At 40.2% G+C, this 13,801-nt stretch overlaps 1 protein-coding gene across 2 annotated transcripts in view; it reads left to right on the top strand.

The window, feature by feature from the left end:
• The window catches only part of polr1e (RNA polymerase I subunit E), a 38,188-nt gene that overhangs the window by 16,546 nt on the left and 7,841 nt on the right, over positions 1-13,801 (top strand). For both annotated transcript variants that reach the window (XM_078214230.1, XM_078214229.1), the window contains exons 8-10: positions 495-591; positions 879-1,018; positions 12,531-12,612. In XM_078214230.1, coding sequence (XP_078070356.1) covers positions 495-591; positions 879-1,018; positions 12,531-12,612 — 319 coding nt within the window. The remainder of the gene's footprint in view (positions 1-494; positions 592-878; positions 1,019-12,530; positions 12,613-13,801) is intronic.

Below are 13,801 nucleotides of genomic sequence, written 5' to 3'. Positions count from 1 at the left end.
ACCTGCTTCAAATATAGACATTGCAGAAATACTTGTACATTAAATAGCAGTGCAGAATCTCTTTCGGATAAGCAATAGGTTGCCCATTTACAATAAAGTGATTGACTCTGCTTCACTTGCTCTTTGAGGCCCCAGCACTAGTGGAGAGTGAGACTACGTGATTAACAGGTGCACAAGGTACAATGGACTGAATCATCTTCTAGGAACATGAGAAATAGAACTTGGTGTAGGCCATACAACCTCCCGAGTCTGCGCCACCATTTAATAAATTCAAGGTTGACCCTCAAAAGTGATAAATGCTGTAAAATTCTAAGATTGTGATAATTCAGTCCTTACAAAAATCCTGATGATGAGTCTTTAGGAAATGACGATCATTTGATCTGGATCCACTTCTAGTGCTATGGTAGTAGACAGATGGACAAACTATTGGGTGATTGTAGTTGTCAGATTTCTTAATGTCATCAGACTTGGATGTCTCCTTAATTCATAATAAGTCATCTCACCTGCGGCGTATCAAGCTATCGAAGCACACTGTGTACCACTGAAGATTAACACTGCAGAAGAAATTTGCAAACTGGCACAAACTGACAAGTAAGTTTAGTAGGCAATCTGTTGGGATGATGCTGTCAGCCCAATAATTGCTGGAACTCTGATGCCTTTAACAAAGGTTTTCTGATCTGAAGAGTACATTTTACAATAAAGAAAATTATGATCTGTACTCAGCTTATATTTGATTATGCCTGTCAGCTCTTAATGTAAGCTTTTTGTGAACATAATATTACACATCAAGGTTGGAAACTCTGGAGTGGCAGAGGGTAGAAAAGGTTTGATGCGTGATATTTAAGAAGTGATCTAATGCTGTTGTTTTTATTTTTTAGCTATTCCACTTTTGTCCTGGAATCACTGAAATCCTTACCTCAGGATGAGGAAAGTCGTGATCACAAGTGTCACTGCCTGTTTTACTTACAGATTCTGATTAGATTACACAACTTAAAAAACCACGAATTTAAGCACAAAGGTAAAATTTATCTCTCCATTGTATTTTTGATACTGAAGATTGACATGTACATTAAATCAGTTCAAAGAATTATACTTGGGAGCATGGACAGCATTAACACCAGTTATGCAACAACATTCTCATTGCTTGCTTAGCATAAAAGTACTTATTTGGGCCTAGGTTTAAATATGAGGTTACAGGGAGTCATGATCAAGAATCAGAATTTGGTCAGACTTTGAACTCTTGAATTCTACCTATTGATTTGAAGTTTCAGACGATTCAGTTGAACTTTACAAATCTGCAAATTAATAGTGTGTGTGAATTTTGTACTTTTTGGAAAAATCTTATCCAGTTTAATTTCTAATAGATTTCACCTTTATCCCAGCAAAGTTTAAAAACACTTCTGATTGTTGATGATGATAGGCAGACATTTTTGTTTTGTAATCACCATTTTGTCAGGACAGTTTGATTTCTGTTGTGATCAGTCTGCATTCTGTATTACCTCACTGCATAAAATGTTAACAAACAATTAGAAAATCACAGTTAGAACTGCATGAACTAATACAATTGTGCTACAGCATGACTTAAAAACCATTTTTCCAGGTGTTAGGGATCAGATCAGAAACCCTAAGGTAAATTATGAAGTTAGCCTAGACCCCAACATTTTACTTTTGGTTTTGGCATTAGGGTGAGCATAAGGTGCTTTGCTCCAACTATGATTCAATTGACACACAAGGATACTTTTATCAAAACTAACTTTATTTAAGAACACAGTTGGAATAAAATAAATAATTAGCATAACTTTTACTAATTTAAATACATGACAAGTTACAATTCTTAACAGCTAGCTATTTCTAAAGTTCCAATTGTAAACATCATCCCATAGACATAAATTCCTCCTTCTGAACCAATTAACACCTCTGAACGGAGATCTGTACAGACACCTGTCTTCTGACTCATACAGCAGACTCTCAGACAAAGATATATCCTCAAGCAGCAGAACTTCAGAGAAATAACCTAGTCTCGGGCAGATTCCAGTCTCTAACTTCAGAGAGGGGAAAAGAGAGGCACCGCTGTCTTAACAACTCCAAGCAGCATCTAAGCTTTAGTTCTGTGTGAAAGCGAAGATCCACCCAGTCACCTGATATTACCGTCAATCAACCCAATCAAGACCTACTCTGCAAAACACTAAGGGAAATTCACTGAAAACAGCAGAACAACATTAGTCCAGATTAAAACAAACATTCCAGCAATTATACAGCTGCAGTAACAATAGAGGATGCTGGTTATAGACCCAACGGCACTGATTAGAACAGATCGTTAAAACAGAAACAAGACTAAAATATATCTCTTAAAGTCGCAGTAATGTCACACCAGGTGACTAATTACCAAATGAATCAATGTGTAAATAATGATTTGGCAATTTGCTCATTTTCATGAGTTTAGCTTTTGTGTTGATTTATAAAGCTTCCTGATGCCTCCAATGTTACAAAACTAGGGTGGTAATAGAATGGTCTTATTGTGTCAGCTTTGCTCATATGATCATAATAAGATCATAAGAAATAGGAGCAGGAGTAGACCATCTCTTATAGTCTAAGGTCAGCCTTCCAATAACGCGTGCACTTTGTGGGAGTGCATGATGAAATGGGGTTGCTTTCAGATTGTGGATTCAGATGAAGTAGGGAGATTTTGTTTGGAAGTCAGCAGAGTGGTGGTGGAAGTGGGCGTTATGGTGACATAGTGGTTAGCACTGCTGCCTCACAGCACCAGGGACCCGGGTTCAATTCTGGCCTCGGGTGACTGTGTGGAGTTTGCACATTCTCCCCGTGTCTGCGTGAGTTTCCTCCGGCTGCTCCAGTTTCCTCCCACAGTCCAAAAATGTGTGGGTTAGATTGAATGGCCATGATAAATTGCCCCTTAATGTCAGGGGGATTAGGAGGTTAAATATGAGGGGTTACAGGGATAGGACAGGATTGGATGGGATTATTGTTGGTGCAGGCTCGATGGGCCAAATGGCCGCCTTCTGCACCATAGATTCTATGATTCTATAAATGACTTGGAGCCAAGTCTAATGAATGGGATATGCAGCATTAAGTTTAGGCTATTGTGTGTTTTGCAATTTGTTAAATCCCAGGACTCAAATTTTGCCTCGAGTTTATTACCATGCAGGGCAGTCACTGAAGCACTGACAACCTTGGTTAAAATCTGGTAACTGATCTCCAGAGCTTATAATAAATGAATGCAAACTAGGGTTGTCATACTGACTGACTTTGTAGTCTACAGCACGGTACTAAGAAGTTGTATTTGAATATTGTTTTTTTCTTAATTGGCAACAAATTTGCAATTATTAAAAAACTAACTTCTATAGTCAAGATTCGAACTGAGCAACTTGCCCCTCAGAAACTTGCTCCAAAAATCAGTATGTCTTGATAATTTTTATTGATTTTTGAGCAGTTTTAAATTGGCTGCTGGGAAAGGTGATAATGGTATTCAGCATCAATTTGTTAAGATCCTTTATCTGGCAGAGCCAGATTTCATCTTGTTGGTTTTACAATCCCTGTTGATGTTAGAACTAGATGGGAAGATCCCAGAATGGAACCCTGGCTCAAAAGATCGTACACTTTAAAAAAAATTAAATGTAGAGGAACAGAGTCACAGGACCTCTAAGAACAAGAAAGAAACATTTATTAAACATGAAAGTTGGCTTTTTATACAATACTCCTCTACTCCCCCTTAACTTAATAATTACACACGGGTTTTAGGATTAGCAGATTACAAAGTACGTTTTAAGCTACAATGGTCTCATGAAGATACAAGATGACAGTGGACAAATACACTCTCCACTCTGAACCCCAAGTGAATGTTTGTGGATGTCTCCTCAGAATTCGCCCCCATGTGGGAGTTTCCAAACTCCACTCCCAAATACACACTTTAAAATCTCCTTTCATAAATGTACTTTCCCTTAGCGATTTGCATTCTGAAATCCAATCCAGGTTTTCCAAATGTCACTTGTAAACAAAGCTTCCACTACAGCGGATTCAGTCCAGATTTTGCACCATCCATGTTTAGGTTTCCTTTGCCTTGACAGTTTTTACACAAACTCTGAGATCCAGCCACTGATTTCCATAGTTATTTCCACTCGCGTTCCGCAGGCTATAATAACATCTCACAAACTTGAAACTCACTTCAGATATCTTTTTGGTGTCTCAGCCTTCTTCTCGGCTCTGTCTGTCTTTTTGCTAAGCAGGTCTCTTTAACCTCAGACATCTTGGAAACTTCTCTTCACTTTCTCTAGTTTCCTTAACTAGCTGCACTTCAGATCTCTGCACTTATTTTCTTAACCATTCCTCCAGGATATGGCTTTTCTTTTAGCAAAGCTGAGAGACATGTTCCCTCTCTAGCCTTCTAAACCAAGTTTCTAGCAAATCTGTGAGAGCTGCCTTCTCTCTCACTGATCTATCTCTCTTATTACCTAACTTCAACTGCAATCAAGATATAGCTAAACTGAAAGTTAAGCTTTTCTACCATAGTAGGCCCCAGTTGCTAAGCAACAATTTATCCTTCTCAAGGCTTTTATTTACTCTTCTTGCAGTAACCCTCTACAAGCACAATAGAATAACAATTAGAACTGAACCAACCCCCGTACATACAAACACCTTTGTCCAGCATGAATCTAACTGTAGGTTTTACCTTGCAGGCATAGAAACATTATACTAAACACACTTAAAAGTATACCTTATTTCTAACATTTACAAATATAAATCCCTTAAAATTATCTTTGTTTTTCTCACATTAGTTTGGGCATAAGGAAATAAGGAAGGAGAGGATCAAATATGAAGGTAGGCTAGCCAGTAACATTAGGAATGATAGTAAAAGTTTCTTTAAATACATTAAAAACAAACGGGAGGCAAAAGTAGACATTGGGCCGCTCCAAAATGACGCTGGTAATCTAGTGATGGGAGACAAGGAAATAGCTGAGGAACTTAATAAGTACTTTGCGTCAGTCTTCACAGTAGAAGACATGAGTAATATCCCAACAATTCAGGAAAGTCAGGGGGCAGAGTTGAATATGGTTGCCATCACAAAGGAGAAAGTGCTAGAGAAACTAAAAGGTCTGAAAATTGATAAATCTCCGGGCCCAGATGGGCTACATCCTAGAGTTCTAAAGGAGATAGCTGAAGAAATAGTGGAGGCGTTAGTTATGATCTTTCAAAAGTCACTGGAGTCAGGGAAAGTCCCAGAGGATTGGAAAATCGCTGTTGTAACCCCACTGTTCAAGAAGGGAACAAGAAAAAAGATGGAAAATTATAGGCCAATTAGCCTAACCTCAGTTGTTGGCAAAATTCTAGAATCCATCGTTAAGGATGAGATTTCTAAATTCTTGGAAGTGCAGGGTCGGATTAAGACAAGTCAGCATGGATTTAGTAAGGGGAGGTCGTGCCTGACAAACCTGTTAGAGTTCTTTGAAGAGATAACAAATAGGTTAGACCAAGGAGAGCCAATGGATGTTATCTATCTTGACTTCCAAAAGGCCTTTGACAAGGTGCCTCACGGGAGACTGCTGAGTAAAATAAGGGCCCATGGTATTCGAGGCAAGGTACTAACATGGATTGACGATTGGCTGTCAGACAGAAGGCAGAGAGTTGGGATAAAAGGTTCTTTCTCAGAATGGCAACCGGTGACAAGTGGTGTCCCGCAGGGTTCAGTGTTGGGGCCACAGCTGTTCTCTTTATATATTAACGATCTAGATGACGGGACTGGGAGCATTCTGGCCAAGTTTGCCGATGATACAAAGATAGGTGGAGGGGCAGGTAGTATTGAGGAGGTGGGGAGGCTGCAGAAAGATTTAGACAGTTTAGGAGAGTGGTCCAAGAAGTGGCTGATGAAATTCAACGTGGGCAAGTGCGAGGTCGTACACTTTGGAAAAAAGAATAGAGGCATGGACTATTTTCTAAACGGTGACAAAATTCATAATGCTAAAGTGCAAAGGGACTTGGGAGTCCTAGTCCAGGATTCTCTAAAGGTAAACTTGCAGGTTGAGTCCGTAATTAGGAAAGCAAATGTAATGTTGTCATTTATCTCAAGAGGCTTGGAATACAAAAGCAGGGATGTACTTCTGAGGCTTTATAAAGCACTGGTTAGGCCCCATTTGGAGTACTGTGAGCAATTTTGGGCCCCACACCTCAGGAAGGACATACTGGCACTGGAGCGGGTCCAGCGGAGATTCACACGGATGATCCCAGGAATGGTAGGCCTGACATACGATGAACGTCTGAGGATCGTGGGATTATATTCATTGGAGTTTAGGAGGTTGAGGGGAGATCTGATAGAAACTTACAAGATAATGAACGGCTTAGATAGGATGGACGTAGGGAAGTTGTTTCCATTAACAGGGGAGACTAGGACGCGGGGGCACAGCCTTAGAATAAAAGGGAGTCACTTTAGAACAGAGATGAGGAGAAATTTCTTCAGCCAGAGAGTGGTGGGTCTGTGGAATTCATTGCCACAGAGGGCTGTGGAGGCCGAGACGTTGAGCGTCTTCAAGACAGAAATTGATAAATTCTTGATTTCTCGAGGAATTAAGGGCTATGGGGAGAGAGCGGGTAAATGGAGTTGAAATCAACCATGATTGAATGGTGGAGTGGACTCGATGGGCCGAATGGCCTTACTTCCGCTCCTATGTCTTATGGTCTTATGGTCTTATGGCATGAATCATAGAATTCCTACAGTGCAGAAGGAGGCCATTCAGCCCATCGAGTCTGCATCGACTCTCCAACAGAGCATCTTACCCAGCCCCAGCCCCACCCCCCCCACCTTATTCCATCACCCATACATTTACCCCGTTAATCCCCCTAATTTACACATCTTGGGACACTAAGAAGCAATTTAGCATGGCCAATCCACCTAAACTGCACATCTTTCGACTATGGGAGGAAATCTGGAGGAAACCCACGCAGACACGGGAGAACGTGCAAATTTCACACAGTACTTAAGGCCGCAATTTAACCCGGGTCCCTGGTGCTATGCAGCAGCGCTAACCACTGTGTCAAAGTTCAAACCAGGTGGCGGGTAAAAGGTCAGTGCACTGGTTGTTGCTTTCACATGCCTTTTTATTACTTTAAATATATGCTGATTTTACTGGCAAGGAAGCATGTGTGGCTTTGTGTGAATATTGCTGTGGTTTTCATAAAAATCTTCAGATTTCAGCCAAAGCATGCCCACGGGATTGAGTAAAATTTTTCAGATTTTTGTGACTGACTCCAGATACAATCATTTGGTCCCTTGTCTAAAATTCAGCCAGGAGATTTCCAGACTTTCATTATTCTCTTGTATTATTCCCATGTGCCATTCCCTTTCACCCTTACCTGGAAGCTGATTCAGATTGTAGATTTCTCGGTAAGTTTGTCAGGATTCAACGATGTAGCAAGATTACACAGATTCTTCAGAAGTGCCACTATTTTCTGTTTAGTGCTGATCTGGCATTTGAGACTTGATCAGCATTTGAAGTGTAAGGAAAATTTTGTTCATGGTTTATAATAGATTAAAAGATAAAATTGACCATGTAGTTGATAATGAAGAGGATAGTTGTTGATTCCAGAATTATATCAATTGTTTGGTTGAGTGGGTGGAAAAGTAGCAAATGGAATTCAATCTGGAAAGTGTGAGGTAATGCATTTGGGGAGGGCAAACAAAGCAAAGGGAATATTCAGTAAATTTTGGGATGTTGAGAGGGGCAAAGGACATGAGAGATCTTGGCGTGCATGTCCACAGGTCCCAGAAGGTGGCAGAACAGGTGGATAAGGTGGTTTTAAAAAGCATATAGAGTGCTTTCCTTTTCTTTTATTAAACAAGCTGTAGGATACAAAAGCAGGATGTAGTGCTGGAACTGTACAAAATACTGGTTGGGCCACAGCTTGAATCTGGTCACCACATCACAGGAAGTACATAATTGCTCTGGAGAGAGTGCAGAAGAGATTTACAAGAATGTTGCCAGGGCTTAAAAATTGCAACTATGAGGAAAAATTTGACAGGCTAGTGTTGTTTTCCTTAAAACAGAGGAGGCTAAGAGGATTTGGTTTGATTTATTATTGTCACATGTATTGGGATACAGTGAAAAGTATTGCTTCTTGCACGCTATACAGACAAAACATAGTACATAGGGGAGAAGGAAGGGATAGGGTGCAGAATGTAGTGTTGCAGTTACAGATAGAATGAAGAGAATGATCAGCTTCATATATGTTAGGGCCATTCGAAAGTCTGATGGCAGCAAGGAAGAAGTTATTCTTGTGTCAGTTGGTATGTGTTCTCGGACTTTTGTATCTTTTTCCCAATGGAAGAGAATACAACCGGGGTGCGTGGGGTCCTTGATTATGTTGGCTGCTTTCCGAAGCAGCAGTAAGTGTAGACAGAGTCAATGGATGGGAGGTTGGCTGGTTTGCATGATGGAATGGGCTACGTTCACAACCCTTTGTAGTTTATTGTGGTTTTGGTCAGAGCAGCAGCCATGTCAAGCTGTGATACATCCAGAAAGGATGCTTGCTATGGTACATCTGTAAAAATTGGTGAGAGTTGTAGTAGACAAGCCAAATTTCCTTTGCCTTCTGAGAAAGGAGAGGCGTTGGTGGGTTTTCTTAACTATAGCGTCGGCATGGAGGGACCAGGACAGATTGTTGGTGATCTGAGCAACTAGAAACTTGAAGCTCTGAACCATTTTCACTTCGTCCCCATTGGTGTAGACAGGAGCTCGTCCTCCATTATTTTTTCTGAAGTTGATGACAATCTCCTTCGTTTTACTGACATTGAGAGAGAGATTATTTTCATTGCACCATTTCACCAGATTCTCTATCTCTTTCCTGTACTCCGTCTCATCATTGTTTGAGATCCGACCCACTACGGTGGTGTCATCAGCAAACTTGAAAATCGAGTTGGAGGGGAATTTGGCCACAGCCATAGGTGTATAAGGAATATAGTAAGGGGCTGAGGACACAGCCTTGTGGGGCACCGGTGTTGAGGATGATCGTGGTGGTGTTGCCTATCCTTACCGATTATGGTCTATGGGTTAGGAAGTTCAGGACCAGTCGCAGAGGGAGGAGCTGAGGCCCAGGCCATGGAGTTTGGAGATGGGTTTTGTAGGAATAATGGTCTTAAAGGCTGAGCTGCAGTCAATAAATAGGAGTCTGACATAAGTGTTCTTGTTATCCAGGTGTTCCAGCGTTGTGTGTAGGGCCAAGGAGATGGCATCTGCTGTGGAACTGTGACCTACTTGAGGTGTACAAAATGATGAGGGGCCTAGATAGGGTAGTCAGAGATGATCTGTTTTCCCTGGCTGAGGGGTCAACTACCAGGGGCCATAGATTTAAGGTGTTTTGTAGAAGGATTAGAGGAGACATAAGGAAACATCTTTCCACTGGCAAAATGGTGGGTGTCTGGAATTCACTGCCCAAGTTTGTGGTTGAGGCTGAAACGCTCAACTCAAATGGCACCTAGATCTGCACCTGAAGTGCTACAACCTGTAAGGCTATGGACCAGGTACTGGAAAGCTAGTTTCTCTTTTTTGGCCAGCACAGACATAATGTGCTGAAGGGGCTCTTTCTGTGTCATTAACCTTTCTGTGGTTCTATGTTTCTATATTCAGCATCTTTCAAAAGCCTTCCTATTACTCAAAATTGAAGTAGTAGCTGGTTGAGCAGCTCAAGAAGCTAATCTGAAATATTTGTATCCTACCAAAGTTTCAAAGCTCTGCTGGTGGAGTTATACTTCATAACAGAATTTATTTTTTTCAATTCTGAATTTTAATTCAGTTTGTCATTGTTGTGCCATACTAATAATTTCATAAGAGGTCTCCCTTCCTAAAGGAATCCATCAAGTTAACACATACACAAGATATGGAAGCAGGAGTAGGCCACCAGGTCCTCCAAGCCTGCACCACCATCCAATCATCATGGCTGATCTATGCTGGCCTCAACTTTTCCGTGCCATTTCCCCATATCCCTCTCTCTATTCCTTGACCTATCAAATTTTTATCCACCTCCACTTTAAATACTTCTAAAGATCCAGTGTCCACTACCCTTTGGGGAAGAGGATTCCAGAGATCACCACCCTCTGCAAGAAGAAATTGTTACGCACCTCAGTTTTAAATTATCAGCCCTTTATCTTGTTGCTATGCCCCCTTGTTCAAGACTCTCCCACTAGTGAAAATATCTCTCCATCTACTGTGCAAAGCCCCCTCCGGATCTTGTATGTTTGAATAAGGTCACCCCTCACTCTTCTAAACTCAAAGGAATACAGACCCGGACTATTTAGTCTCTCTTGATAAAACAACCCTCTCATCCCAGGAATTAGCCTGCTGAATCTCCTTTGGACTGGCTCCAATATTATTATATCCCTTCTAAGGTAAGGGAACCAAAATTGTACGCAGTATTCCAGGTGAGGTCTTACCAGCACCCTGTACAATTGCAATAAAATCTTCCTATTTTCAAACTCCAAACCATTTGCAATAAAGACCAAAATACCGTTTGCCGCCTTAACTACTTGTTGGACCTGCTTGCTAGCTTTTTATATTCATGCACTAGAACACCTCGATCCTTCTGTACTTCACTCACATGCATCTCTCTCCATTTAGATAATCTGCCTTTTGATTCCTCCTACCAAAGAACATGACCCACACTTCCCCATATTAGACTCCGTTTGCCAGGTTTTTGTCCTGTCACCCTATATATCCTGTTGAAGAATCACAATATTCTCATCACAACATGCCCCTTCCATCTACCTTTGTATCATCTGCAAATTTGGAAACCTTGCACTCTGTTCCCCCTCCAGGTGATTACTGTAAATAGTGAACAATTGTGGGTCAAGAACTGATCCCTGTGGTACTCCGCTAGTTACATCTTTCCAACCTGAAAAGGACCCATTTATTCCAATTCTCTGTTTTCTATCTAATAACCAGTTTTCAATCCATGCCAGTACACTTCCTCCAATTCCATGGGCTTTTACTTTATGTACCAGCACCAGAATGTCAAAGTGAACATAACCTGGGGTGTTACTACCAAAGGGAGGAGTACTTCTGTTACAATTGGAAGGTTTTTGCAGAGCACAATCCACATGAAACATTAGAACGTTGAACAGAAAGCAAACAATGTTATAGAAATACCATTTGATACTTCACCCCTTAAGTGAATCAGGCAAGATTTGATCAATGATGTTGCTCAAGAACAAATGATCTAAGTCTTAGTTAATCTTCTGTGTTCTCTTATTACAAACATTCTCCCCACCCTTACACCCTGGAAGTATTGACTGCCTACTGAGCTATGGTTTTATAGGTGCCCATCTCCTCCTTCAATACTTTGGCCAAGTGGTCGTGGTTCGAGCATGAGGCTTAACATGATTATTGGCAGCTATTCAACAACGTAAGATACCGGTTCTAAACTAGGCCCTTCCCTGATTCCATTTCCAGTAGCAATCAAGGGGTGACATCAGAGACCACATACACTGCCTCTACTGCTGTTCTAGCTGAACATAGATTAATTAGGAGTGCAAACTTGGTGATCAAACCTGGTTCTGTGAGGCATAGGCAGTCATTGATTCAACGGGGAAGCAGCATGTTTGACGGTTTAATGTCAGACGCTTTGCGCAAAGTGTTATTCTACCTTTGACTGCAGCACATTGAGGATATTTTTATCTTTTGTCTGGCAACTGGAAAATAAAATAATTGTTCACATTAGCTGGCAAGAGCTTGAAGCTACTATGTATCTGCTTATCACTTATCCCACTGACATACACACGTGCTACAAGCATCTTTCCTTTTCTGCTTTGTGAAAAAAAATATTTTTTGGGATAAGCTATCTTTTGCAATTTGATATATATTAAATTGACTCAAATAGTTTGTGCTTTGACATAGTTCTGAATGTGTTTTTGTTCTGCAGTTTTCGGTTGATATTTAATGGAGAAAATTATTTCCATAACTGTTGATTGTTTTGCCCCACATTAATTTGATAAACATGCAGTGATTGGAAAAGTGAAGGATATTCATTGCCTATTGTCACAAAAGAGTTACTGTTGGCATAAATAAGCTCAAATTTGAATACGGTCTTTCTATTAATTTTTCAGGTTATATTTTGTGGGTTTTTTTAAGCAAAACTGTGAAATATTTTGCAATTATCTTGTCTCAAGGTCAGATGATAAATTATTTGAGCTTTGTTCCTGTTTCTATCATCTGAAAATCCTTGGTCGCGCTTCTCTGCCTTATTGGTCACCCCTCACATATCAGCTAACTCCTGATTTAACATACAGGATAATTGTAATGTTTTTAAAAAGTGAAACTGACAAAAGGGTAAGTGGTTTTTGGTGAATATCTATTTGTTTATATCAGTTAAAAAAAAAACAATATGCTAAGATGATTTTCTGCTTGCTTTTGTATTATTTTTGACCTTTCCCCAAAATGAACATAATCCAGTACTGTATTGCTGCAATGTGAGCAGCCCATTTCTAACTAAACTTCAATTCATATACAATTTTAAAACATTTTCTGCTTCAGGTTCCCTTGGGATTGATGTTGCGGAAGTTGTAAAAAATAATTTGATGAAGAATTTCACAGTCCTGACTTACAACAATGGACGGTAAATATGCTTTAAGTAGTTAAGCTTCTGAAGGAGGTGAATGGCATATGTTATGATTGATTGTTCAAATAGTAAGCCCTGAACATCAGCAATGCCATTAACATTCCTACAGCAGTATTTTGCCACTGTTTTCCTGATAAAACAGAACAAAAGGCTTTCTGACACAATTTTGCAGAATTTGTCTATTTCTGTCCAGCCAGCTGATCTTAATTTCACCAAAACAGTTCTTTTATTCTGTTGTTAAAAGAAATCTACGAATCTATTCACATGTGGTTAAGCATGTAATTTGGATTCATCCTTTAGTTCATTTTTTTTTTTAAAAATACTTTTTCTCGTGTTTATCAATATTGGCAAAGAACAACTCCTTTCTGGTTGGCTGTTTTCTATGTTAATTGGTTTATTATCTATTAATCTACTATATGTTTTTGTTCTGAATTTGGCTCATTCTATCCTGGTTGGAGATTGATAGTGATGGGTGATGCAGTTGCACTTGCTTTTGAGAATTTGAAGTTCTTCTGCCAAAGTTGGGGATCCAACAGTAAACCCACTTACATTTGCCACCAGTCATAGTTCCCACTGGGATGAAGAGAATGAAACCATTGTGTGAAATGATGCTTGCTGTCTCGTTTATGTTTCAGTGGCCAGAAGCCACTGGGTATTTATTTTATATAAAAATTTGATGACCTCTTTGAATTTGAATCCTAATTGTAACTGTATTCGCTCATTGAAGTATTTGCAACTTTCAGCAGCTTAAATTAGGCCTGGTGTGTGTATAATGTAATCTATCACAGTGTCATTTAATTTGAGGGTAAGTGGAGGTGAATGATATACAGATGAAAACATTCAAGCTGTTTGTAATACACCTCTGCTTCAAAGAACTTACAGCCTAACATAAATGGTGGGGAAATTATAGAGACCATAATCCAGAGCAAAATTAACCACCACATGGTAAAACCGAAGTTTAAATCATAGAAATCATAGAAACCCTACAGTGCAGAAGGAGGCCATTCGGCCCATCTAGTCTGCACCGACCACAATCCCACCCAGGCCCTACCCCCACATATTTTACCCGCTAATCCCTCTAACCTACACATCCCAGGACTCTAAGGGGCAATTTTTTAACCTGGCCAATCAACCTAACCCGCACATCTTTGGACTGTGGGAGGAAACCGGGGCACCCGGAGGAAAC

Source organism: Mustelus asterias, chromosome 6, assembly GCF_964213995.1.
Source record: "Mustelus asterias chromosome 6, sMusAst1.hap1.1, whole genome shotgun sequence".
Classification (NCBI taxonomy): Eukaryota; Metazoa; Chordata; class Chondrichthyes; order Carcharhiniformes; family Triakidae; genus Mustelus; species Mustelus asterias.
This window is presented reverse-complemented; position numbering and strand designations above follow the sequence as displayed.